The sequence below is a fragment of the Pyrgilauda ruficollis genome, unplaced genomic scaffold (genome assembly GCF_017590135.1).
Source record: "Pyrgilauda ruficollis isolate IOZ18807 unplaced genomic scaffold, ASM1759013v1 scaffold25, whole genome shotgun sequence".
In the NCBI taxonomy this organism is placed as follows: domain Eukaryota; kingdom Metazoa; phylum Chordata; class Aves; order Passeriformes; family Passeridae; genus Pyrgilauda; species Pyrgilauda ruficollis.
This window is the reverse complement of record NW_024523822.1, coordinates 9,000,651-9,026,504: the sequence shown is the minus strand read 5'-3', so window position 1 is coordinate 9,026,504 and position 25,854 is coordinate 9,000,651. Positions and strand designations below refer to the sequence as shown.

General features: G+C 39.9%; 1 protein-coding gene across 2 annotated transcripts; it reads left to right on the top strand.

Annotated features, from left to right (window-relative positions):
• YWHAZ (tyrosine 3-monooxygenase/tryptophan 5-monooxygenase activation protein zeta) lies at positions 1–25,596 on the top strand. Of its 2 annotated transcripts, none has more exons than XM_041470599.1 (6): positions 1–385; positions 1,980–2,283; positions 17,223–17,346; positions 20,761–20,924; positions 21,014–21,109; positions 24,549–25,596. In XM_041470599.1, the coding sequence occupies exons 2-6, from the start codon at positions 1,990–1,992 to the stop codon at positions 24,606–24,608; spliced, it is 738 nt and encodes a 245-aa protein (XP_041326533.1). In that variant the 5' UTR covers positions 1–385; positions 1,980–1,989; the 3' UTR covers positions 24,609–25,596. The 2 variants fall into 2 exon arrangements, with proteins under 2 accessions (XP_041326533.1, XP_041326534.1); XM_041470600.1 differs by having other exon boundaries at positions 53–188.
• The last annotated feature ends 258 nt before the right edge of the window (positions 25,597–25,854 follow it).

Here is a 25,854-nt window from a genome sequence, read left to right as displayed (position 1 = left end):
ACGTCACGGGCGGCGCGCGGCCCGCTCGGAGCGGCGCGGTGATTGGCGGAGACGCCCCGTGCGCGGCGCCGGGAGAGGGAGGGAGGGAGCGAGGCTGCAGCGCCGCGAGCGCCAGAGCCGCACAGTCCGCGCCGGCCGCCCGCCCGCACCGACGCACCCGCGCCCGCCCGCTCGCCCGTCGCGCACAGGTAACGGGGCCGCCGCCCGCGACGGCTCCCCCGGCACGCGGCAGCTCGGGAGCACTGAGCGAGGCGGCCGGGTACAGCGCCTTGCTCCCCTCGGCGCGGCTCTGCGGGGAGGGAACGGGACGCGGGGGCCGCTGCGCGGAGCGGGGGCCTTTCTCCGCCGGGGAAAAAGAAGGAAGCAGCGGCGGAGGGGGCGGCAGGTGAGGGCGACCCCGTGCCCGCAGGGAGGGGAGCGCCGCCCCCACCGGGCGGGGGCCGGGGCGCGGGCGGCGGGCGCTGCCGGGTGTGGTCGCCCTGCGGGAGCCCTGGCCGGGCGCGGAAGAGTCGGGGCGGCCGCCGCCCCGCCCTCCGCTCCGCCCGCCCCCGGGCCGCTCCATTTTCTGCTGTCACCGCGCTCGCCGTGCCAGAGCCGCGGCAGCGCCCAGCCCGCGGGGGCGGCGGGCGGCCCGCCCGCCCGGGGATGCTGCCGCGGCAGCCTATGGTGCCCCGGGGAATGGCGGCGGGGCCGGCGTTGTGACCACATTTGCCCCGGTCAGGCCCAGTGGTAGATAACCGCCGCCAAACGCTTGCTTTAAAATGGCTCCTTAACCCCGCCGCGCGCAAGTTCTTCAACGGGCGTTCGCAAACAGACGCCGGGTTTGTGCCTCCCTGTTGGGGCCAGGAGCCATTAAAACTTGCAGTCACCTGGAATGTTAAAATGTGCTTAATTTATTCCCAAACACGGAATATAGCCCTGCCTTTGTTTCTCCTGTCGCATAAAATGGCAAAAGTGGTTAAAAATGAAAATGCTTGGTTGGGCTGTGTGGAACACACAGAAATAGATGAAGCACTCATGACCAAAACTGGTTCATGCTTTAATAATCTTGTTAAACTTTAAAGCATAATGTATCCCCAGAGCACATTACCAGTTCCTCCAAATGATCAAGTTTGGATGCACAGAAGAATAGGAGTACTTTTTCTTCCTGTGCTAAAAGAAATTTCTCAATACCTCTGCTTAGCAGAGTTTGATTTTTTTTTTTTTTAATTTTTTAAAGTGCTGATAGGACAGATTATGAAGCATTTCTGCCAGGTTGTGCTATCTGAAATACTGATGTTGAGGTCATATTTTTAAGTAGTAAAATTTTCTTTTGTCTGTGAAAGCACAGCCTCCCAGGCACACCAGCAATACCTGACACAGACCGTCCCATAATGGGGATTCCCATTTTGGGAAAGGGAGTTAGCATTGTGGGAAGGTGTACAACTCACAATTTAGATGTTTGTTGCACTATGACTTTTTAACATCCTGTGTGGGATTTGATTTGCAGATGTTTGTGTGAAGTACCTTTGCATGTAACTGATTCTTTTAAGGCTCAGAATGCTGCTTGGTATTCTTTGTCCAGCCTTTATTTGGTCATCTCCTGTGGAAAGCTTACTACTGGATATTTTCTTTGTCAATTTTGCTATACTGATAATGTAGTCTTATGAAAGAATGCTGGCAAGAATTAGGATCATTTTTGTGCATAAGATAGAAATTATTTGGTTTCGGTTCACCTTTGGATGCTTTTGTTTGTGTTTATTAAAATAACATGCTTCTAAAAGTTTACAGTTTTTCATGCGGAATCAGTGCTTTAACTCTCTACTCCATGTGTCCATGTGTTTGAGCAGCCAGTGCTGCTAGTATGCCCTGTGTGCTGGATTTCAGTTGTGCCTCTTACAGTTCCAAACTAGAGAATACACGTTGCTCTGCCTATGAAGTTAAAACACCTTTGTCCTTGATCAGTGTCTGAATAATGCCTCACTATTTTTCCTCTTTAGAAATATCAGCATGGATAAAAATGAGCTGGTGCAGAAGGCCAAACTGGCTGAGCAGGCTGAAAGATATGATGACATGGCAAGTTGCATGAAATCTGTGACTGAGCAAGGAGCCGAGTTGTCCAACGAAGAGAGGAATCTTCTCTCTGTTGCCTATAAAAATGTTGTAGGAGCCCGTAGGTCATCTTGGAGAGTCGTCTCAAGTATTGAACAAAAGACGGAAGGCGCTGAGAAAAAACAGCAGATGGCTCGAGAATACAGAGAGAAAATTGAGACCGAGCTAAGAGACATCTGCAATGATGTGCTGGTGAGAAATAATGAAACTGTTGATCCATTTTTACTTAGAGTTGCAGAGTAATTGGTGCTGGGCCCTCTGGGACTATTTCTAGTCTGTCAGTAAAGCTGTGGTCTCCTATGCTATTTCTGACAATAAGGTTTAAAAAAATGTCTGAATTTTTCTTTCCCTCTAATGTGCTGATTATTTATATACAAATTATGGTTGTGAATGCTAATAAACTTGGAGGCATGTAGAAACATTACTGTACATAAAGTTGTAGTTATGAAAGGTTAACATATTTCCCTGAGACTGAAATGTATACAGGTTTAATTTGGGGGTTTCTCCTCCCCCAGTGCCCCTTCCCCCTTAATGCAGTATTTATATCCTAGATGTCTTTGATTTCTGCAATTTTTATATGCTGCTGTGGTTGTAAGAGGTAGTTCTTACTCTACGGAAATTGTGCCCCTCCCTGGGTAAGATGATGTAATGTTAGTTATGACTCAGCCGTGCAGAAAATTGCTTGCAGGAAGAGGCAGTAGAAATGCTGTGATACCCACTTAATTTTTTTTGTAGCAAACTCGAAAGGTGTTCAAGTTAGGCATTTTCTGAGACTTGTAGTTGTGTTAAAATGTGCACGTGTACAGCAAGCCACACTGCATTTTCACTGGGAGGCTGGTTTATGAAATCCAAACCTCTTCCGAGTGCTTATTCCAGATTGTCAGGTTTTTTCATCTGCACATGCCTGTGGTGCTTCAGTGAGCAACACAAGGAGCAGCAGTTCAATCCTACACCACTTGTGAGGTAGAGGTTGTGTCAGCAATAGAGTTGTCCACTGCACTGTGAATGCTGCTGGCTGTCATCCCATATGTGACAAAGGATCACCTGCAGGTGACAGAATGACATGTGACATGAGGGAAGTGTTAAATACCTAAGTGCCTGAAGGTCTGATACCATATGAATGTTAAGATCAATGAGAAGCATAAATTTTGCTTGATGTGTGAGATAACTAAATGATATGGGTGGTGATAGCTTCTAGAAGACTGGTTCTCCAAGGCTTTGTAAGAGTCAGCATGGATAACTGAGTCTTGGCTTCCAGTTCAGGCTGGCCGCTGTGGTTATTGTAACACACCCAATTTTGTATGTTTTATTATCTCGTGTAAGGATAACTCATTAACTTCTGCTCTGAAAATGAAATGCTGAACTTAGTCATAGGAAAGAACTGATTTACTAGTACTTGTGTTGTAAAGTGGTGGCTCATCTATTCAAGCCAAGGAAATGAGGATCCAAATCTGGCTTTCTAATTGGTTGTTATTTCTTTTTTTAATTATTTTACTAATGGGAAAATTGGGGTGGAGGTGGATGCTTTCAGTTCAGGGTCTGAAATTCTTTTGTAAGCTACATTTTGGTTTATAAGAAATTATTTTAATTAAATCTGGGCTTAGAAACCTTAGAAGAATTTAGTGTTTGCAATTAATTTTTTGTCTGATAATGGAAACCAGGTTAAGGTGGAACTAGCTTTTATTGTGCGTGCTAAAAACAAAACCCAGCTTTTGAGTTTGCTGCAGCAGCTAGAGTGCCTGGGAGGGGAGGAATATGGGTGGAGAGTCTTGTTAAATCTTCTGAATCTCAAAGTGGACTTGAATTTCTTTGTGTTAATGAGACATATGTAATTCAAAGAAGTTACTGTTCTTTAACATGCTATTATTTTTAAGAAGCTAATGACTGACTAATTTTTAACATTGCCAGTCCAATTTTTCTTAATACATTAAAGAAAAATTATTGTCCATAAGAAATAATGCCTTAAGCAGTGATTAGCAGTAATAAAACTACTTTTTTAGACTTGCATTTAAAAAGAAAAAAATTTAAACATTTGTATTCAAAGGATAGGTTTTAAAAGTACTTTCTAATGACATGTGCTACCTTTGATGTTGCCAATTACACTGAAGATGTAGATTTATATTTAAAACTATACTCTTGTTTTCTTTCTTGAAGTATCCTGTGCATGTTCATTTATACCTAGAAATGTGGCTGACTGTATTGCTTTAACAGAGAAAAAAAAAGAACTGTGGTAAGATTCAGTTGTTTAACATGAACACAGAGAGTCTGTACAATGCTACATTCAAATGTTTTACTAGGGTTTGGTTTAGTTTTTGGTTTTTTTGGTTTTTTTTTTTGCAGAAGATCTCTGTATTTTTTATGCAGCATAAGCTAATCTATAACTGTTTATAGAAGTGAAAAGTGAGGCTTACCCCCATCTTAATTGGTGTGAAGTATGCCGTTAATTAATAAGACCTGAAATGTTAAACTTTCAAAGCTTTTGATCGTGAGCCTTATGAATTAGAGTACAAAAGCAGCTCTGCAACTCTTGTATCTTTTATTGAGGCTGTGGCTCTGAGCTGTTGTTGTGTCTTCAGTTGTCTGCTAGTGTCTTAAGTAATGTTTAATGCCCAGGGGTGTTACATCACAGCTGAGTACGACTGCCATCCTAACTTCAGGGTTGAAGGGAGGAAAGCAACTGTTAGAGAATGTGTTTGTGACTAGAAGAGTGTGGCCAAAGCTGGCTGCTCTGCAGCTTCCTGCTCTCTTCCCTCATTTATTGGAATGAAATAATAGTGTACTGGAAGAAATAGCTCCTCTAATCCTGTAGATACCAAGTATACTAAACTCTGCCTGGGCTTTGTTTCCATCTCTTCTACTAATTTACAGAGAGAATAGGAGCAATTAAAGATGAACTTCTTTCTTGCTTCATTCCTATTGGGCCCAATGATAAAAGTTTTAAGAGTTATATGTCAGGTCCAAATATTTATTTTTCTCCTTTACGCTGACCTTGCAACAGGAAAAGACAGCCTCTGCATCCTTGCCGCTTCCTGAATCTTTTTTGTTCAACCTGCCATGGAGCACCTGTACAACTCTGCAAAAGAGTTGAAATCATCCTCTTGTTTCCTGCAGCCTCAGAGTGCTACTGTACAAAAAGACACCTTAAATATCTTGTTCCAGCACCAGTTCTGTCAGATATGCATTTAAATATATTAAAGTGTAATATAACCAGCTCTTGTTTGGAGTTGGTCTGGTAGTGCTGGTAAACATCAAATAATTGTGCTACATTGAGTGTAGTACAAGTTCCTTGCACTGTGGCAAAGAAGGCTGTATTTCCAAATTCTTCAATAATAATATAGTGTGTGATGCTCTGTGTAGGGAAGTACATTGCCATACTTGAGCATCTGAAAAGTGCTTTGAGTATTATAGAAAATTTCCAGTTGATACAGGAAATTAGGCTTTTAGTTAAATACTTCTCCTCATGTTAGCTAAGTGTGTGCTTCACATTCTGTTTCAGTTTTTATAGTAGAAAGGACGGTCTGTCTAAAGTACCAGTATAATGATATATAGTCATCTTTCATTTGTCATTTCCATAATAAAAATCGTTATTAATATAACAGGTGTGGATTTTCTTTAAACTGCTGTTAGCAGAGAAGTGAGTTGTAACTGAAGTGATTCAAATTAAATCTGCAGTAAGCTGAATTTTTCAGCTAACAAGGATTCTGTAGTACAGAGGAGAGTGGAGATGTCTTTGAATAGCTAACACCCTGCACTGCTTGTAGTTAAAAGTTCTCAGGAGCTCTGGTAGCTTTCGGAAGTCTCTTACATGAGCTAAATGTAAACTAATAATTGAAAACATGACTGGCTATCTTCACATTAGTATGGATATAATTCCAGACAGTTGCACTCTTCTCTGGGCTGGCACATACTGCAGCAGTCCCTGCATGTCCTCCAAGTGCACAGCATGTGACACTTCCCACGTCGTTGCCCGATGCCCGTCTTGTGGGTGATGTTGCTTCCCCCTCCAAGTTCCACGGCAGAAATGCCCTAAGTAAGTCTCCTCTGGTAGTGCCCAAGCACCCTTTCACCATTTCTTTGCTCTTTCAGTTGTTAAGGTCTGGAGAACTTCTGCAAACCTTGGCTGCCCTTCAGCTTTCTGGAGTTACTGTTACACATTGGTGCTACTCAGCGCTTTTCCCCCACTCCTTTCCTGCCAGAAAAGCAGCAGGTTAATGGTGTTGTTTAGGACCTTCCAGTAAGAAGAATTGTTTGCTTTCTTCACTACATTATTTCTTCCAAATTTCACCCTCAGAAGCATAAAAATGTACTCCTTGTGTACATACTTGAGATTTCTTTGCACTTGTTATGGATGCTTCATTTTTTAGAAGTGGTAATTGTGAGAGCAGAAGGTTCACTTATATCTCAGATTGGTGACTTTAGGTTTACATTTCTTTTTTATGTGTATTGTTTGAGAGGGAGAGTAGAATGCTTAGTAACCTGTCATGGGGCTGCAGTTCACTGGGGGAAGGGAGTGTAATTCCATTCCGAATGCATCTAAATGGCTTTTTAAAGAGCATACCACAGAATTAATGCCTATTGCAATCATTCTCAAATTACTGTGGAACTATTTCCTAGTTGCCTGCAAACATCTAATAAGTTAACGTATGTTAAGTTCTATAAAATGTTTAATAATTCTATAATTCTTAATGACAGGGTTAGGAAATTTGGTCTTCTCTCCTACAGGAAGCCATACGGTTTTTGACATGCACATGTGTGAATTGTCTTTTTAAAACTCAGCCACTGTATGCTCAGTGTGTCCTCCTGATGGTTAAAGTGCACAGCTAACCTGTAGACTGACGGTACCATACAACCTTCTTGCTATGATGATATCTTCTACTAACAGAAAATTCGGTGTTCTGACTGAAAATCACTACCTTCAGTTCTGTGATTCCTTCAGGCTTGCTTAATTTTTTATTTTTTGTTGCACTTTGTTTTTGAGATCTGTGTCTTTTTTTCAGAAAAAAAGGGGAGACATTTGTAGAACCTTCTGTTTGCAAAAATGTCAGTTGCAGAAGCGGGTGATTAATTTGTTGAAATCTGGGAGTTAGGCGCCCAGAAGAATTGAGGTTAGAAGAGAGGTCATTGTGTTCAACTGCTCAGAACAGATCTAGTTCGATCCCTTTGCTCAAGGCCTTGTCAGTCTAATTTTTATTAAGTGTGGCGATTCCACAGCCTGTCTTAATATTTGTTCATGTTGCTAAGGAAAGAATACTAGCGTGTAATCAGAGCTTCTCAAGTTCCAACTTGTCTGCTGCCTCCTGTGATGTCACTGTAGACCTCAAGGAAGAGTCTGGTTCCATCGTCTCCAGGCAGCTGTACACAGCAGTAAGATCTGCTGGTCTTCTCTGGGCTGAAGAAACCCATTTCTTTCAGCCCTGCCTTGTACCTCATGTGCTCCAGCCCCATAGTCTCTTCATATATCTGTGTTTTTCTTGTGTTGTGGAGCTCAAACCTGGACATAGAAGTCAAGATGTCATCTCAAGTTGTTAAAATTTGCACTAAAAGATAGTAATTGATAATGTATTAGTGACGTAAGTGAAGGTATGTGAGTACTCTGGTTCACAAATGCTCCTGTGAATGAACTTTTATATATTGCAGAGCAAAATGTAGTCAGGTTTTGCTAACTTACAAGGGTGGTTATAATTTAAGCTTTTGTTTAACTCTCCAAGTCTGGCTTTTTCAGTAAGGGTTTGGTTGGTATCATTGCTCATAGGTATTGAAGGTAGGAAGCAGAGGCAATTTCTATGAACCTCATTATTTCACTCACTTCCCTGATTGTAGCTACACCCTTTCAGCTTTGGGGTTTTTTTTGGCTGTTGGTTTTTTATTTTGGTTTGGGTTGTTGGTTTGGTTTTTGTTGGGTTTTTTTTTGGTTTGCCTGCAGTGAAAGCAGTACCTAAGCTAGAGTAATTTCCTTTACTTCTGTAAGCGACTAGACTGTTGCAAAACTGTTGAATCTTTGATAATTAAATCATAATTCATGGATCAGTTTAAATATGAGATTACTTGTGTTGTTTTTAATCTGTTCTAATCGTAGCAAAAAGGGCATCCATAATGTTGACACGTATGTTTAATGCTCCCATTTGTCATAAAATCAGCTAAGGTGCTCTGCATAAATGCAGCTACTTCTTACATTAACTCTGCTTGCACATATATATACACATATGTACATGTATCTGCATCCTCTTGCATTTATTGCAAGTAGGAGAAACCTTTATTATAACCACTAGCTCACTGTACTAATTTCATTTGGCATTAATGTTTAATAGTTTGTTTGATTTACAGTAAAAAGGTACAGAGTGCTTATACTGTTCAAAAGCATCGAAGTAACTACTTGCTTTATTTGACAGCAGCCTTCATTGTTCAAGTACTTTACGTACCTGCTGCTGATACTCAGTTCTAAACAGCAAAATAAAGTTGATAGTTTAGTCACCTGTGACAGATAACTCTTCATCTTCTTTGTGCTGTTGAAGGAAGAACTTCATTGCATGTACCTGCAGTTTTCTGGAGCTGCTAAATGTATTTGTTTCGTGTTTGGTTGCTTGGAAATCTAAGCAGAAACATTGCGTTGCTAATGTATCAGCTTCTTGTGACTGTGGAAGCTGTAAGTGATAGAAACATAAAATTTAGAATATGAGCAGAGTTAGTGCGTTATCTCTACACATCTGTACGAACAAATTCTGCACTATCTCTGGTTTTATCTGGAAACTTCTGTCTCGTTACCGTGCACGTGACAGAAGTGCGTTTCTGAAACAGGTTCTCAAATGCTTTACTTGTATTTTGCTGTGGGCAGACAGCAGCTCCTGCCTCTGAAGCTGGTTGTCCATTCAGGCAGTAGTTGACTACCATTTTTTAATAGCTTGAGAAAGTTTGTGCTATTAAAGTTCATTGAAGAGAATTAAGATTGTAATTATTTCTTAAACTCATTTTTTGTTTTACTGAATCTTAACTCTTGTGCAGTGGATTATTTTTCTTGAAATCTGACAGAAGATTGGCAATGCCTCTTCAAAGGGAAGTAGTAAGAAGTCATGTTCTGTTGAGACCAACAGTAAATTCTTAAATTTTTTTATCAGTTATAGTATGTTGGACTCATTGATCTCAGAGGTCTTTTCCAACCTCCTTGATTCTGTGATTCTCTAAGGCAGCTCACATGAGGCTGAGAAAAGTTGTCAGTTGGTTTTTGTTGGCGGTGGGGTTTTTTTCTGGATATTACCGTTTGTGATTGTTACAAAAGATTCAACAAAAGTAATCTGATCTTTCAGCTGGTCTTTTTCTCCTAGTGCAGATTAGGTTTACGTTGCTAAAGTGGCATTTCTCCCAATAAGATGTTTTTATTAACACTGTGTGCTGTAGTGAGCCCCTAGTCAATCCATATTCTGCTTCAGGAGGTTTGAAATCTGCTCAGAGTGCAAGCTGCTAAAAGATAGAAGCTCCTGCTTCTATTTCTGAGCAAGGATAAAAAGTGTTGCATCATATTTATGGGGAGTTTTATTAGTATTTGTTTAGAGACCAAAACTGTAGAATCTTAAGACATGTTCTGGTTTGGAGTACAGCTGCAATAGCTGTAGCTGAGACCTACATCCTGGACAGAAATTCTCACCCAGCTCAGTTCGTTTCAGTTTTTTATTATCTCAAGTTTCACAGAGGACGTTGTGAAAAGACTAATGATTGATGCATGTGGCACAATTTGATTTTGATGCAAGTCCCAGTATTCAAGAAGCAGTTTAAAGAGGTGATGCTGAGAAAAAAAGGCCCAGGTAAAAATTACATATTGACTTTTGATCCTCGGTGGAAATTTTATTAAGATCTGTAGTGATGCCTCAGAAATATTAAGACTTTAATCCTGATGTTTTTCTATTAAGTGTCTTTACAGCTGCTGCCTTTCACATGGGTTTCCTCAGATTGGGTTACTAAATTGGGGAGGTATTTATGCCTGTGCTTCAGAATTTGGTTCCCTCACTATCATGTTTGTTCGGTGCATGCTTTGTTAGAAAGCAATAGTGATTGGCAGGAAACACCTGAGGAGGCTTATGAATTATCTCAAGAGTGTATCCTGATATGAGCCACACTTGCCTCCCTTGCCATAAATACTAATTGGAAAGCAAAACAGTAGAAGGAACTAACTAGTAAAGGACATGGTAGTCTAAGTTGAGGAAGGCAGATCTGCAAAGGGCGCTATGTGTATGGCTGTCACAGTGTGAACTGAGATGCTGTTCCTCATTGCCTCAGGTGCTGTCTGTTTCTTGTTTTGCTAACCAGTGGTGTGTCCATGCCAAGTACCCTGTATGCGTTTTTGTGCTTACACCTACTTCTAAGTGACTTGTGTCTCTCCCCCAGCATACGTCTCAGCGTGAAGATGATTTTTCAGGGTGTTCTGCTTCTTCTATGTTTCCTTCACCTGCCCACAGTGATGCTGCTTTTGTTCTCTTTTCTAAGGGAGCACATTTAGACTGGTTTAATAGTACTTTTATGTATAAACTAAAATTGCTTGCCATTGTTTCTGTTATATGGGATTTTCTTCTGTCCATTAGTCCTTTTAGATCTTTTTTTCAGTTACCATCTTGCTATTCAGACTTCATTTCCTCTGCTCGTTTCCTTTCTAGATCTTCACCAGATTGACTACAGCAAAACTGCTAATCAAGTGTACCTTTCTTCTGCTCTTAGCAATTTCACATCTCACCCTGTTGCATAAACACTGCAAATTACTCCACGGTCAAATTCTTCCCTTCCCCTTTAAGATCCATTGTCCCAATTCCTCCCCTGCTGAGGGTCCTGCTTCTCGCTTTATTGCTTCCAGCCAGCCTTGTCACTTTTCTCAAACTTCTGCTGCTTTTTCTGTGGGCAGCCAATTTGATGGGAAGAAGGAATAACTGGTATTGAGAAGAGGCAGCAGGCTGGGTTCCTTCTTCAGCAGATGTTTCAGCAGACATCTCCAGCGCCTCAGCAGCCACTAATATTGACAGCTTTTCTTGTATTCCTGTTCTCATGAGCAAACTAGTAGAGAGAATTCTATAGGTGACTTTAAACTGTAGCTTCACTTTTGGCTGGAGTAGAAGGCTGAGAACAGTCCTTTTGGTTTTCACAAGAGGGATGGAGGTCACCCACGAGGCAGCAGAGCCCTTAATCCCAAACTCTGGGCAGAGCTGTAATCAGGAGCAGCATAGTAAGCCTGGGTCAAAACAGGGTTTGGGAAGGGATTGTCTAAAAATATACCTCTTAAAAATGCAAGTACTTGTCTCTTTCTCCAACAGTTTAGGTGGATGTGTGTAAATAAAATGACTGGCCACAAATGGTTTAATTAAACCCTCTGTAGTGTGTGTGCCGGTCTGTGCAGTGCAGCTGATTGCATGTGTTTTATAGCTCGTAGCTTTCTTAATCCTCATGTGGAAAAGTAATGGAAAATCATTTGCTAGCTTCTAATGGGAATTGATAGGAGTCTTTTCTTTCTTTTTAAATGAAACTAAAAAGTAGTTTAAAGACAAAACTAACCCTCATATACAGGTACACAGGTATCTGCAGCTTCTTCTCTGGTGCATTGTGGGTATTAAGGTTGTTTTGTTGTAACGGGAGTTTGAACAATGTGTGGAATGTGGACAAGAAGCCTTTTAAAGGTTATTACCTCCAGAGAAACCACATCTGGCTCAGGAAGTCCCGGGGCATTGATGGAGGTTAAGAGAAGCATGAGACTTCCTTGCTTTGTTCATGTGGTTTTTCTAGTGGCATCCTCTTTTGGGCAGTGTTGCAGTGAGGTTAGCAGACAGAGGAGTCCTGTCAGCCAGTATGATTCCTCTTGTGTCGTTACAACATCTTGGAGAAGGATGCTACTTACATAGTGAAAATACCAGGCTGTTGTCATTAAATATTAAATTAGTGTCAAGCTGAGCTTAAAAAAGATAGCGTTTCTCTCATGAATTTAAAAAACAAGAGTTCTTCCATGTCATCTTCATCCCTATGTCATATACCATGGGTGGGTGGCAAGTGAGTTAAGTTCAGCTAGTACTCTTGTGTAACTTATTCTCAAAATTAGAAAAAATATCATAACTATTGTTAGGTGTCTTTAGATACTGCATGAAAACAAAAAGGCTGCTTATTTATTAAACAAAAAGCCAGGCTATTTCAGAGAAGAACTGATAGTATTTAAAGTACCTAAAGTTTATCAGTATATTTTCTTTCGAGTTTTCGCATTCTGCACCTTGGTTCTTTTGTGCAAGAATAATATCTTTTTATTTCTCCTATAGTTCTAATGTTTTTATTCAATTAGATATCTTAATAATTAATTTTTCCATATTTAAAAGTAAGGCTTCTTGTTCCCAGTACTTTAACTGTGTATTATCCACTAATTGCTACTACATTTTCCTAGAATCTGATGACTGTTCTTACTTTCCTGCTTGTGTGGAGGGAAATATATAAATAGAAAATCGAGCTGTTGATGCAATCATCTCTAGTGCATTAATAATTATCTAAAGTTTCTAGGCAATAACATGTACTGAGACCAAGCCTTTGATAAAGGGAAGTAAGCACTGAACTAGAAGCAACAAGGCAAAACTGAGCATTAAAATAAAATTAATTTAATGCTCTTATGATGGATTTGGAAATAGATTTCTGGCCCACAGACGTCATTTGCCAAAGATGCAAATGCTTTTAAAACAAGAGTGGTTTTAGGCTTCAAGTGTCAGGAAAGGACTCTTCAAGTCTTTGTGTTGGATTCCTGTCTTCAAGTGCAGCCTCGCCACAGCTGGACAACTGAAGCATGTCCACTTGCAGTAAGAAGCAGGCAGAATTTTAGGAGAAGGTTGGCTGTTGGGGTTTATTGGTAACTACTCATTAGGCTTTTTTCACATTCCTAAGTCTGATAACTCTTAACCTTTCTGACTTGATCTTGCAAAACTACGGGAGCCTTGATGAAAAGCCTTTCATCAAAGTAGCTCAAAATGTGATGTGCTTCATGTTGACACCTGTTGACTGTCTGCTGTTCAGGCAGTAGAATATGTGTAAGAATGAAGGAAGTCAATCTCTCTCCAGTTTAGTGTTTTAAAATAAGCCAGGATTGAAGTTCACCATTAGGATAATTCAAGTTGTGTGCAGACAACTTCTGATATGTCTTTGGAGACAAAGACTTTTCTCTAGTACTTGCTTAGAGTGAGGGAATGTACCAAATCCTACCAATGGTGTGTGTGAGCACAGCTGACATCTCCTGTGTTTGAGCATGTGTATTGGCCAGTCCAGAGAGGCAGAAAACTGTTGGCTTAGTCATAACCAGAATTGCAGGTGTGAAGTGTTGAAGTCTGATCTTTGAACAGCCAGCATATTAGTAAGAGTTGATATTCAGATTTAGTACATCCTTTTTTAAAAAAAGTAATTCCCATTAAATCTTTCTGAAAAGATTTGCAGAAAGTGCTAGAAGCACTTGTGCAAGGTGTTACAGGTTTGGGCTGAAAAGTGCTCTAAAATGCTGCTGCATCTGCCTAGTTGACTGCAATGGTATGATTTCACAGCAGTTAGATTCTTGCTGTCAAATTAAAAGCTCTGACAATTACTGCTGTGTCCTTGAGGGGTTTCAGAGGCAGGGACTGACTGTTCAGTTTTGTTCAGAAAACGGTTCCTACCAGATGCTGATGAAGATGCTGTAATTAACTGCCCATGTGTTAGGATATATCCAAGCTGGTTGGGAGTTTCACATGGTAGCAGGAACATAATGAACAAGCATGAGACCTTAACTACATAAAATGTAATAATAGACATGGGCTGTATGGACTGTAGTTGTCATGGTGCTGTATGCATTGCATGATGCAGATCACATCAGCTTAGTAAATACACATCACCTAACTGATCCAGTCTTGGACTAGCTGCTCCCACTTGTGTGGTGATCAGCTCTGTACTATAAACACTGCCCTATCAACTGGTAAAGGAGAGAGAAGGTGGACATTGCTGGTACTATTTAAGCTATGCACAAACAACCTATCAATAGAACTTAAATATCAAGATGTATTCTTCCTTGTGGAAAAAATTATATCCTCCAGAATGCTTTGCAATTAAAGCTGTTAGAGAAATGCACAAGATAAACAGTATTCCCCATAAACTGATGTGTTGGCAGATAACAAATTGTTAGATTTGTTGTGCTTTTGATTCTGCTGTCTTCTGTAATTGAACTTTAAAAGGTTAGTAGTTTCACTGGTCTTACCTGTCTCGCTTTCTGTAGCCATACCATGTCCAGGCAGGTTATGCTTTCACAGTCACTCTCTAGGATAACTTTAAAGGAGTGGTCTGTGACTACTTCTGCCAGTAAAAGAAAATAGATAGTGAAATAAATGGACTAATACAAACAGAAGAAACTGAATTTATAAGTATAAATAAATAATAGGGTAGGAATCTCCTTTCAATCATTTCACATGCTACCTTTAAATATTCATCTTGCAGATTTTATTGTTGCTGTTTATGAAGTATTTGGCATAAATAAAATTCTTTCAGAGATACGTGGCACACCAGTCCTACGTGTTGTTTGTATAGAATAGACTCTTTCATCCAAATATGAGTAAGCTCCTAGTGCAGTTTGAGTTGGAGTCTCTGCATTGGCTGTATTCTGTGAATAGCTGTTCAAAGGGATTTTCTCAGTTCATGAGTCTTTGAAATTCAACATGGCTTTCGAACTTCTTGCAGTACAAGATTTACAGTGTTCAAACTCCTTTTGCCCTGCTGGTGCTGGTCTGTTTAAAAAGATAATTAGTAGTCTTTCCTCCTATCTGTCTCCTGGTGCAATTCACCCATTCAGTTTGCAAACAACTTCACTTCATTTGTGATCTAAGTAAAGTTTCAATCTTGGAGCTTGGTTGCTGCTGTGTGAATGAGTAGAGCTGTATGTTTTAATCAAATGACCTACTGTAGGGATGAAGAACAATTTCTGTGTCTGGAATCACTAAATCTGTTTTGGTCTGGCCAATGAACGGGGGATGCAGAAGAAGGGCAACTCCCCACACTGCCAGAAGCATCAGTGCAAACTGACACACCTGGCTTAATTGAAGTCTCACAGAGAAAAACTGATAAGGAGCCTTGTTCTCAGTAGCTGGCAACCTTCAGTTGACACTGGAGGTCCTTGGCACTCAGGAAAATGTTGTAGCTGCAAGCCTTGAAGCTCTCTAGTGGTGAGGACAGGGTGTGTAAGGAGTCACAGAGAACTGAGGTGTGTGACCAGTAATCTTGCTGGCCTCCTGCTACATCCCAACCTCACTGGGACAGAGCTGGCTCTGGACCCTTCTCCTGGTGTGGTAGGATGCCCTCAGAACGGTGCCTTTGGCATGAGGCAGTTCAGCAGCCCTTTTGACTGTCTCCAGAAAAATACTGTTGAGTTCCTTCTGTTGCCAGAGAATTGTCTCTGCTGTCATTTGGATGGGAAGTGAGGACATGCAGGATTTTTCAGTGTCTCCCTGTGTGGTTATAAAATGAAGTTATATACCAAGCCCCACAGTACTGGAAAGGCTAATATTAAAGATAAACAAATAAATCCACTATGTTGAAGCCACTAAAGAAAGTCCTCTTCCAGGTTTTTATCTCATTGTAACATAGGCATGGCTGAACCTTGTCTGACTTCCGTGTCTATCAGCCTGATTTTTTTATTATCTGTCTGCTGCAATAGAAATGAAAGAGATGCTGTGATGGGTCACTTCATTTTGAGGAATTTCATGCAAGTTTGAGTCTACCAATAAATATTCATTATTCATATAAATGAATTAGCAGTACTTTGCTTAAAGAAAAAAGCAACCAAAACGAAAACCAAGACCAGACTTGCTCTTCTTGCTCTTTCTGTGAATTGCAGTTTTGTGTAGCTTAATAGTTGGCCTGCTAGGCAGAGCAGGTACCACAGGTGTCCATGTCACAGTGCAGTAGTTGTAGCCTGTCCCAGGAGTATGTCCTGTAAGACATTAATTTACATTAACCTGCTGGGTGGCCTTGAGAGGAAAGTGCTGTAAAGCAGCAATCATTTCTGTAAGTTGGAACTAAATTCGTTTTTGTGTTTTTTTGGTATCCTTGGAAGTAAAAGCCAAAAAAGTGAAGCAAAACTGCAATGTCAGTAATTAATTTATATGGGAAAAATATGGCCAAAAATCTGTACTAAAACCTCTTCTAAAAAATTATTTTCTGCATAGCCTTCACCAAGCTTCTGATTGAATTCTGACTATTCAGGCATGCTGTACCTTTTTTGACTTTTAAATAACTGGCTTTTCTTTTTAGAGTCTGACTTCAAGCACTCAGTATCACAAAGTTTGACAAGCTTGTACCTTAATTTGATTGAATGTGTTGGAGCTAGTGATTTTTTTTCCTTTTTTTTTTTTCATCATAATAGAATTCTTGCTAAATTACATGACTGCCTCAGCTATGTTAACTTGCTATGTTAACAAGCAGTTAGAATAATCTAGAAAAACCTGATCTTAAATGTCAGCCCATGGGGAGGATGCGGTGGAGTGACTCCAGAGAGCTACCTTTGCTTTGGAAGATAAAGGAAATACCTGTTAGGACAGCACATAAAGTCAGGTAGAGGTGCTACAGAGCTGAATGTCAGATTGTTAGCTGTCTAGAAATGCAAGAATACAGGTTCACCTTGTGGTTTTTTGCTGGGAATGCCACTAGAGCATTAAAGTTAATGGGAGCTGGGCTAAGGAAGCTTATTTATTGCCTTATTTATTGTGTATGTAAAATAATTAGGTATCTGATTTGGTGACTGATGATATCAAATCCTTTTACTGTATTTTGTGGATGCAAGCTTTCTTTCATGGTATACCCTCTGCCCAAAGTCTTTGGACTACCTTATTTCTGCCAGAGTTCTGTATAGTGATGTATAGAAAGCCATCATTCAGTCATATAAAACTCATCTGTTAAATTGACACAGCCTCCTTCTCCCCATCAAGGCACACAATGCAGCATTCCTTTTATATCTAGAATTGGAATCCAGAACACGTTCTCTAGCTGACTGTGTTATGTAGGATGTGAAGAAAATAAGCAAGAAGTGAAGCTGTCTTGACTTTGAAATAAATTGAAATATAATTGAATTGTTGGTTCAGCATATGTTCAAAACACTGTGTTCTTTGTTTCCCTTTTAGTCTCTGTTGGAAAAGTTCTTGATCCCTAATGCTTCGCAAGCAGAAAGCAAAGTTTTCTATTTGAAAATGAAAGGAGACTACTACCGTTACTTGGCTGAGGTTGCTGCTGGAGATGACAAGAAAGGTATTGTATGTCAGCTTGTGGATAAATATTGTCCAGTTAGATTGCTTTTGGTGGGGTAGTGACACAACACTAATTATAGAGTAATTCTGATTTGCATGTAAATTTCTTTAGTAATAGGCTTCCTGTTTTCTGAAGGAAAATCATAGATTGTTGGCTTTCAAATGAGTTACAGAAATGTCCACATAAATGCTCATGGAGGCACAAAACAGACAGTGAGTCTCAAAATCTTGAAATTGTCTCCAATTTCCTCACACATGTGTCTAGTTTACCACGGAGATACTGGTTTATGCATTTCTGTCTGGCTGAATCTTAGGGGTTTTACCCCTTAGACTTATTCTTGCAATTCCTCCTGCATTTCTACAGAATATAAGAAGTGTGCAGTTCACTTCACATGTGAAGTTTGCACACTTCACATAGGTTCAGTGAGCAAAGATACTAGAAACAACAACCTGGAGGAGAAAAGGTTTAATAAAATTTCTGTTAGGAAAGTTTCTTCTGTAACCATGCTAGTTTAATGTCCAAATGTCTTCAATTTCCTCAAATTTCTTATATTTGCATGTAAGCAGCTTGTCACAATTGCAGGTAAGTTGCCCTCACCTAATTTTAGTTTGTAAAGTTAATATTAGATACTCAGCATTTTGAGTTCCTTACGTGCTGTGGTGGGAGCCACCCTAACAGCATTTCCGCCTCCGTGCAGAGTCCCCTTCAGTTCAGAGCAATGCATTAGCAAGATCCAGCTCGCTGCAAACAGTGCCAGGCTGTTTCCTGGAGCCACTTCAGGGCTGCTGGCAGTGTGCCCTGAGGAGCAGCACACCAGCACAGAGCCAGCCTGGTGTGTCAGACTCCTTGGGCTGCCCTGAGCCTGCAGGGATTGGGGATGCGGCACCCCGCAGGGGTGTGGGGCGCTGAGCTGCGCGAGCCCGCTCTGCCCTCGGCAGCACCTGCAGCCCCTGGCTAAACCCCCAGTGTGGCACAGAACCATGGCTGTGGGACCTCAGAGACTAGATTGAGCTTGGCATAGATGTGAAACAGACATGGAATAATTTCAAGGGGATAGATGTGTCTGCTTTACTGGCATGTGTTCCATCCACATCACACAGTGAAGCCCAGTTTTCCCAGCATGCTGGATAACAGAGAGTTACACAAAGATCCTAAGACTCATAAGGCTGGATTTGATTTCTGATGTTTACTGCATGCAAACTGAGCCAGTCTTGGTGGCTGCAGAATTGTATGTGCTACCTGTACTTTAGATCTGTTATAGAGAGTTACCGTGTTTTCCTTTGGTAATTTTAGTGATCTCTGGTCGCATGCATAGAAGGTACAATATTTTGAGTCCCAAAGTTTCTTTTTCTGTTGAGGATTAAGTAACAGGCTCTAAAAATTAGACTGTGAAAATCTTTGTTTAAAGTGCTTTTAAAGCTTTTTTTTATTTAACTCAGTCTCCTGGCTGAGTAGTTTTTGGTGGGTTTCCATTTTTTCAATTCATCCCCTTCCTCCAGTGTTTCATGTCACATGTTTTTCCTGTATGTTGTCTGTGACCTTGAAGAAAAGCAGTTGATAAAAGCTGTGTAGGAAAGAATGGCTGTTGAGTTGGACACTATTCTTCCAGCCATTTGCAGTAAATACAGCTACAATATAAAGCTCCCAACTCTAGGAATTAGATTTTTATCTTCATAAAGGACATTGTTTATTTTATCGGATAGGGCTTCCTTATGGCAGTCTAGCAGACAGGAATGTCAAGCAGGTACCTCACTCTGTTTTATCCTTTTAACTTTGGAGCTGCACTTCCTAAAGAATCCAAGGTTAAAAACTTTTTTATACTGCATGACTGATGTAAAAATTACCAGAATACATCAAAGTATGCACTAAGTGCTCTGAATTGTTGCTCAAAAGGCAACTGTTTTCTCAGATAGGGAGAAAAAAATACACTTTGAAATTATGTTAAAGAAAAAACACTAGAAAATAAACTCTCAGCTTCATTCCCTGAAGTTACTTGTTTTTCATTCTGCTTGTTTTGCCTTTCATAAACAGCACCATTTTCTAAGGCTTTTCCATTATGAGAGGAGCTAAACATTTCTCACTATTTCTAAATTTAACTTGCAGTAAACCTAGTTCTTCTCAACTGTGATGTACTAACTTCTGGTCATTTTCAAGACATTAAGGCAGCTGTCAGGTCTGAAGCATTCAGTTATTAGTGATGAGTGCAGAGAGAGCACTGTTGAACTGTGCAGTGTGTGTCCTCGCTCTTCCATGTGGAAGAGAACAATATGATGCTTTAATTTTTTGACTATCTAAAGGTGAACAAATGGTGATTGCATAGACATCCTGAGTATTGGTATTCAGTTGTTTTCAGACTTGGAGTCTGAAAACTCCTTACTTAAATCCTGCTGTATTTTTGAGTCTTTACCTTAAAATTCCTTTCTTTGTTTTTGAACACATGTGACTGCACTCTTGCAGACATCATGCTGGACGCGTTTCTGGTTTGATCCAGAAATGTTAGGGTTGGAATCCTTTTTGCATCTGAATTGGATGACTTTCTGCCCACCTTTTTCTCAGCTGCTGGTGGAGAGCTGAGGAACAAGCGCCCCTTTGTGCTCAGCATGCAGTGCCTCCCTGGCCCCTGCAGCTTGTGGGCTGTGTTGGCCGTGATCTCTGACTTGTGCAGGCAGAACCTGCTCTAAGTTCAGGTGCCTTCTGTGAGAAGGGAAGCTGTTAAGCTCTTCAATCTCATATACACATTGTAGTTACTGGTTTTTGCCAAGTGTTAATAACTTGTACAACTGAACCAATTAAGAGTGACAATCTCTAAAATAAAGGAGACAAAGTATTAATTTTTCTCCCTTCAAAGTTTATAGGTACTAGAACTTCTAAGTTAGGTAAAAAATGCTTTCCGTATCTGCACTGGAAATAGAACTATGTTGGAAGCCTTTAAAAATATATATTTAATTTGATTTGAGATATGCCACAATATCTTTGCCGAGCAGTTTGAATGGAGACTCACAGATGACTGTTACTGTAAGGATTCATCATGACAGGCAAAGGTCATCAATGTTTCCTGTGACTAAAATGTGGCTCTCTAATGCACTGCAGTGTTTAAAGACATTGAAATTGTGGTACTGTATCAAGTAGATGGTGGGTTTTATCTTCAGTGCTACAGAACTGCTGCAAACATTTGTAAATACAAGTAGTCACAGGGTGTTGGGAAGAGATTCAAAGATGTGATTTGGTCAGTAACAACTTCCCTCCTTTTTAATAATTTGAAAATGCAATTTAATAAAATCTTCATTAAACAGTGACTTGTTAAGTAAAGTGCTCATTCACAGGCGTTCACACAGTCCTGATTGTATGTCTGCATACAGTGTGTGAATGACTTACTTTTTGTGGGTTTTGTTTGTGTTTGTTTTTTCCCCAAAGGGATAGTGGAGCAATCACAACAGGCATATCAAGAAGCTTTTGAAATCAGTAAAAAGGAGATGCAACCAACACATCCCATCAGATTAGGCCTGGCTCTGAACTTCTCTGTGTTCTATTACGAGATTCTCAATTCCCCGGAGAAAGCCTGTTCCCTTGCGAAAACGGTAAGTCAAAGAGAGGGAAATTCCGTTTAAATTATTTGCATAACCTTTTGTCACATGGCTAATGGAGTTGTTTGTTTTTATAACACTAGGCTTTTGATGAAGCAATTGCTGAACTTGATACATTAAGTGAAGAGTCATACAAAGACAGCACGCTAATAATGCAGTTACTGAGAGACAACTTGACAGTGAGTATCATCAAAGTTTGCAAATAGATTACAGGATTGGTCTTCTGGCAGGTCAAGGTGTCCTTTTTGTTCCTGGCCATGGAGCTGTGTCTGTCACTCAGAAACAAGTCTATAGTACATCATCCTTCTGAGCTAAATATTTTTCCTGCCTAGTTTTTTTGGGTTGTTTGTTTGCATGCTAATTAACATGATTTTCTGACAAATGACAAATTAGCCACATTTTTCCGGTTATTTTATTCAAGGAATCTAGCATGTTTAAATGATGACTCTGAACTGTGACTATCAAACCTACTACCCAATGTTAAGCAGCATTTGAGAATACTGTTGCATTTGCCTCTTTAAAGATTATGTCAAATTTCATATAGCTTATTCTGCATTAATGTATCTGCAAGGAAGAGATTCTGCATGAAAACTGGAAACAAAGCTAGCAGCTAGCAAGTCCATTTAAGGACTTGTGGTTTAGAGGTTTTTTGTTTGGCTTTAATTTTGGTAAAGCTGAAATGGAAATTGATGCTAGCCAGGCTATTTCCATGGCAGTTGTAACATAACTGTCTTAATTACTTTTTTTTTCCTCCTTGGACTCACAGCTGTGGTGTAAGTTGTCAGAATAATCAAAATCTTCATCTTGTGTGTGGGATCTTTTTATCATACTTTGAACTTTAAAACTGACAAAGATAAACATCTAAAGCAAATGAAACTTAAATGTGAGCAAACATGCAATAGTGTAATTAGATGGCTTAGTTCACTCCTTGGTCTGTGGGGGGAAGAGCTGTAAGCAAGAAATGAAAAAATAAGAAACACTTCTTATTGCCACATGCAGTCCCTTGTTAACACTTTCTGCTTCTTATATCAGAGAGCTTTGCAAAATAGCTGTACTACTTTAAAAATAACTACAAGTACAATTGTGCAGTTGTGAAAAATTGGAGTTGCCATACTTTCTGCTTTTGCATCTAACATTTATTTTGTCTTTTGGAGCCTTTTCCATGGGAATGGCAACTCAACACTGCTGCAAAAACTACTTGTTATTGTTCCATTTGTTGCTTACAAAACAAATGGAAGTGATTTCTCAACCTCTGTATTGGAGACAGATAGAGGGTTGGCATTGCTCTCAGTGTCTGTGTAGTGTCCCCTTGAGTAGGATTGCTCAAGAGCTGCCCTCTGAATGAGTAGTTTTGAAACAGAGGAGAGAAGCTGACTTTAATTGCTGACTTCCAGTAAAAATAATGTAAAGCTTGTCGTAGCAGCTGGAAAGCAAATTGTTTCACACAAGAACAAAAGTCAGGCTGAGCTACTATAGCGTGTGAATTAGGGTAGTAGGCCTCATAATTGATGTGAGCTTTCCATTGCAAGGGAGAAAGCTGTAAACAGATGCAAGATTCCATATTCTTGAATGAGTGATGCATCTTGCCATAAATGCTTAGTGTGATCTGTATGATTGCATTGATTCCATGTTTATCCACAACTTCTTGAGGTAGAAAATAACTTCTGATATGTATGTGACTGACAAAGACTACAGTGAATTTCATAAGTGTAAAAAAGGTCTGTTTTGCTAGTTATGCAAGTGGTGAAGTCTGAAGTAGGTGGGCTTTAGACAGTGATTTAGCATGTTGATCAGTTCTGTGCAGTAGCACTTTCCTCAGTTGTTGGTTGTTTTACCTCGAGTCTTGTATGGCTGAAGAAGTCTGTTCATTCTCTGTGGGGACTGAAGGCAGAGAAGTGTTCAGAGGGCTGTTTAACATATCATCAAAATCTGTTTTACTGGAATTGCTAAATAATTTCTTTGCTCTGCTATGAAATTTTGTTTTATTAAATAAAAGGCAGTCCTTCTTCCTAAGCTTTTCCCTCCCACCCCAAGTAGATTGGTTAAACTGATCTCATTGTCTCAATTGGTAAAATTGGTAATGCTCCTTTCATAGCACTCAGGCCCTTTTGTCTTAATGAATGCATATTTTAGATTGGACATGAGGAAAATTTTCATCACTAAAAGGGTTGTCAAGGAAGGTGGCCCAGGGAAGTGTTGAGTCACCATCCCTGAAAGAATTTAATTTGTGTAGATGTAGTATTTGGGGACGTGGTGGACTTGGCAGTGTTAATGGTTGGACTTGGTGATCTTGAAGGTCTTTTCCATCCTAAATTACTCTTGTGACTGTATTCTAGGGGTCATGATTTAGGATAGAAACCTCTGAATTCTGATAAAATGACAGAATTGTTCTTACTAATTTTCCTTACAAGAATAGCACTGAATTTGGGACGAATGTAGTAATACAATAACGTACTAAAGATTGCGGTGCAGGTCTAGAAACAGACTATTGGTGTGCTGTTATCTTCAGTAAAATAACTTGTTGCTTAATGCCTTCAGCAAGGAAGATTAAGTGCAGATACCATGCATTATGTTCAGAGCAAGGACAAGGCTACTGGTCTTGTAGAGATGTCATTGTTACCTTCTGCTCCTGAAAGCATGAAATGTTTCTGATTATGGATTTTAAAAATAAAGGCATTCTGTAAGACTTCAGTGCTGTAACACTGTCAGTGGAGAGAATTAGTTGGTTTTATGTTTTACCACCTTATATTATAGAGCATGAATGATTTGGTTAATACTTCTCTAACTCCATAAAGTGAGAGATGACAAATCATATTAGGCTGGAGATAGTTTGGAAGCAGCCAGCATGGAGATATTTGGTTAACAAAATAATTTCTTGGCACTGACTGTTGCTCTGGAACTGATGCTCAGTTTCCTTAGCTGGTACTTAATCTTGATATATGGTTCCTTAGTATGATTCTATGGAGCTGAAAATAACATTTTATGCATAGTGCATGCTTAGCCTGATTTTCTTCCATGTTTGCCCTGCTCACCAAGTTGGCAGCTCAGTGTTCTGAAAGTTGCTAAAGGGGAGCACAATTAACTGAACATAGCCAAGGGGTAGAGATTTTGATGAAGTATTTTGGGGTTTAAAAAAACAGAGAGAACCTTCAGATGCCTGTTCTGAAGAAAAGGTAACATTTGCTGTAGCATTGGATGTGGAGATATAATTTTACTGAAGCTTTTCCTTCAGAAAGGCATGTAAAACTTGATGGAGGAGAAAGAAATTGCTGTTAGTTCCCGATTCTCACTTACCTGCTCAGTAGGTCTGATTCTTGCCTGCTTGTTAGTCGTATTTTAGTGAGCCCTGTGAGTAAGGTACTTGAGTTTTGACTGTTCATAAAGTTGCTCATTAAATGCAGTGTAGGGTTGGGTCGCCTAGAACTGAATTTCCATCTTGCCATAGCCAAGAAATAGATTCATGTTGCTATGTGCCTTTTCCTTCTCCACAGTGCTTAGTAGGACCTGTTAGAAGTTCCTATTATGAAGACATAGACCTTCTTTCTAAAAATTACTTACTAATTGTTAGTAATAAATGTATAATAATGTACCTGTTACTCTGTTTTCTTTCCTCAACAGTTGTGGACATCGGATACCCAGGGAGATGAAGCCGAAGCAGGAGAAGGAGGGGAGAATTAACCAGCCTTCCAACTTCTATCTGCCTCATTCTGAAATTTAAACAGTAGACCATTTGTCATCCATGCTGTCCCACAAATAGTTTTTGTTTACGATTTGACAGGTTTATGTTACTTCTATTTGGATTTCTATATTTCCCATGTGGTTTTGTTTAATATTAGGGGAATAGAGCCAGTTAACATTTGGGGAATTTATCTGTTTTCATCTGAGGTGGCCAATATAGGGTTGTGAAATTTTTATACAAGTTTTACATGTTTGGCATAGTACTTTTGGTACATTGTGGCTTCCCACAAGGCCAGTGTTAAAACAGCTTTCTATGTCAGGCAAAGGTGACTGCTTGCATATTGGTCTGTCACGATGGAAAAAAGGGATAATCAATGTTGCAGCCACAGGTGTAGTTAGTCTGAATATCCAAGGTGGAGCACACATGGCTGTGAATAAACTGATGTCCCATAGATATTGCATGTCAGGGGAACATGTGACATCTGTGGAATATTCCAATCAAGTGTACATCTTTGATTGCAGCTGAAGTGTTCCTTAAGACAGTTCGATAACCCAGTCAGCTTTCTCTAGAGAAGGACAGAGAAACGGTTCACATTCCATTATTTGTAAAGTTACCTGCTGTTGCTTTCATTATTTTTGCTACACATTTTATTTGTATTTAAATGGTTTAAGCAACCTAAGAACAAATGTACAAGTAAAGATGCAGTAAAAAATGAATTGCTTGATATTCATAATGACACTGTATATCGAGCACAGCAGTAAAACAAAAACCCATGTATTTAACTTTTTTAGGTTTTTTGCTTTTGTGATTTTTTTTTGATACTTGCCTAACATGCATGTGCTGTAAAAATAGTTAACAGGGAAATAACTTGAGATGATGGCTAGCTTTGTTTAATGTCTTATGAAATTTTCATGAACAATCCAAGCATAACTGTTCAGAACATGTGTATTAAGTTGATGTAAGTGGAATAAAAGTTTTATGAATGGACTTTTCAACTACCTTTGGTGTAGATTTCATGTCATCTGTCTTCCTACACCTTTTAAGAGGAATGGCAGTACTAGACAGAAATTCAATATAAAGTATATTTCTGTTACAGAAAATTTTAATACACATTTAGGTATTTAGTTCATTGTAGGGAAGTTGAGATTGAATACCCCATATCTGATTTTAAGATTGCTCTAGTTAATTAGTTTAGAACTTTTAGGTGCCTGAGCTTTTTGACTGTTTGTGACTGGAACTCTGGAG

Excerpts from the sequence above, each read along its gene's own strand:
- YWHAZ (XM_041470599.1), top strand. The coding sequence starts at position 1,990 with ATGGATAAAAATGAGCTGGTGCAGAAGGCCAAACTGGCTGAGCAGGCT. Across the intron at positions 2,284-17,222 it reads ACATCTGCAATGATGTGCTG|TCTCTGTTGGAAAAGTTCTT; the intron begins GTGAGAAATAAT and ends TTTCCCTTTTAG. Across the intron at positions 21,110-24,548 it reads TACTGAGAGACAACTTGACA|TTGTGGACATCGGATACCCA; the intron begins GTGAGTATCATC and ends TTTCCTCAACAG.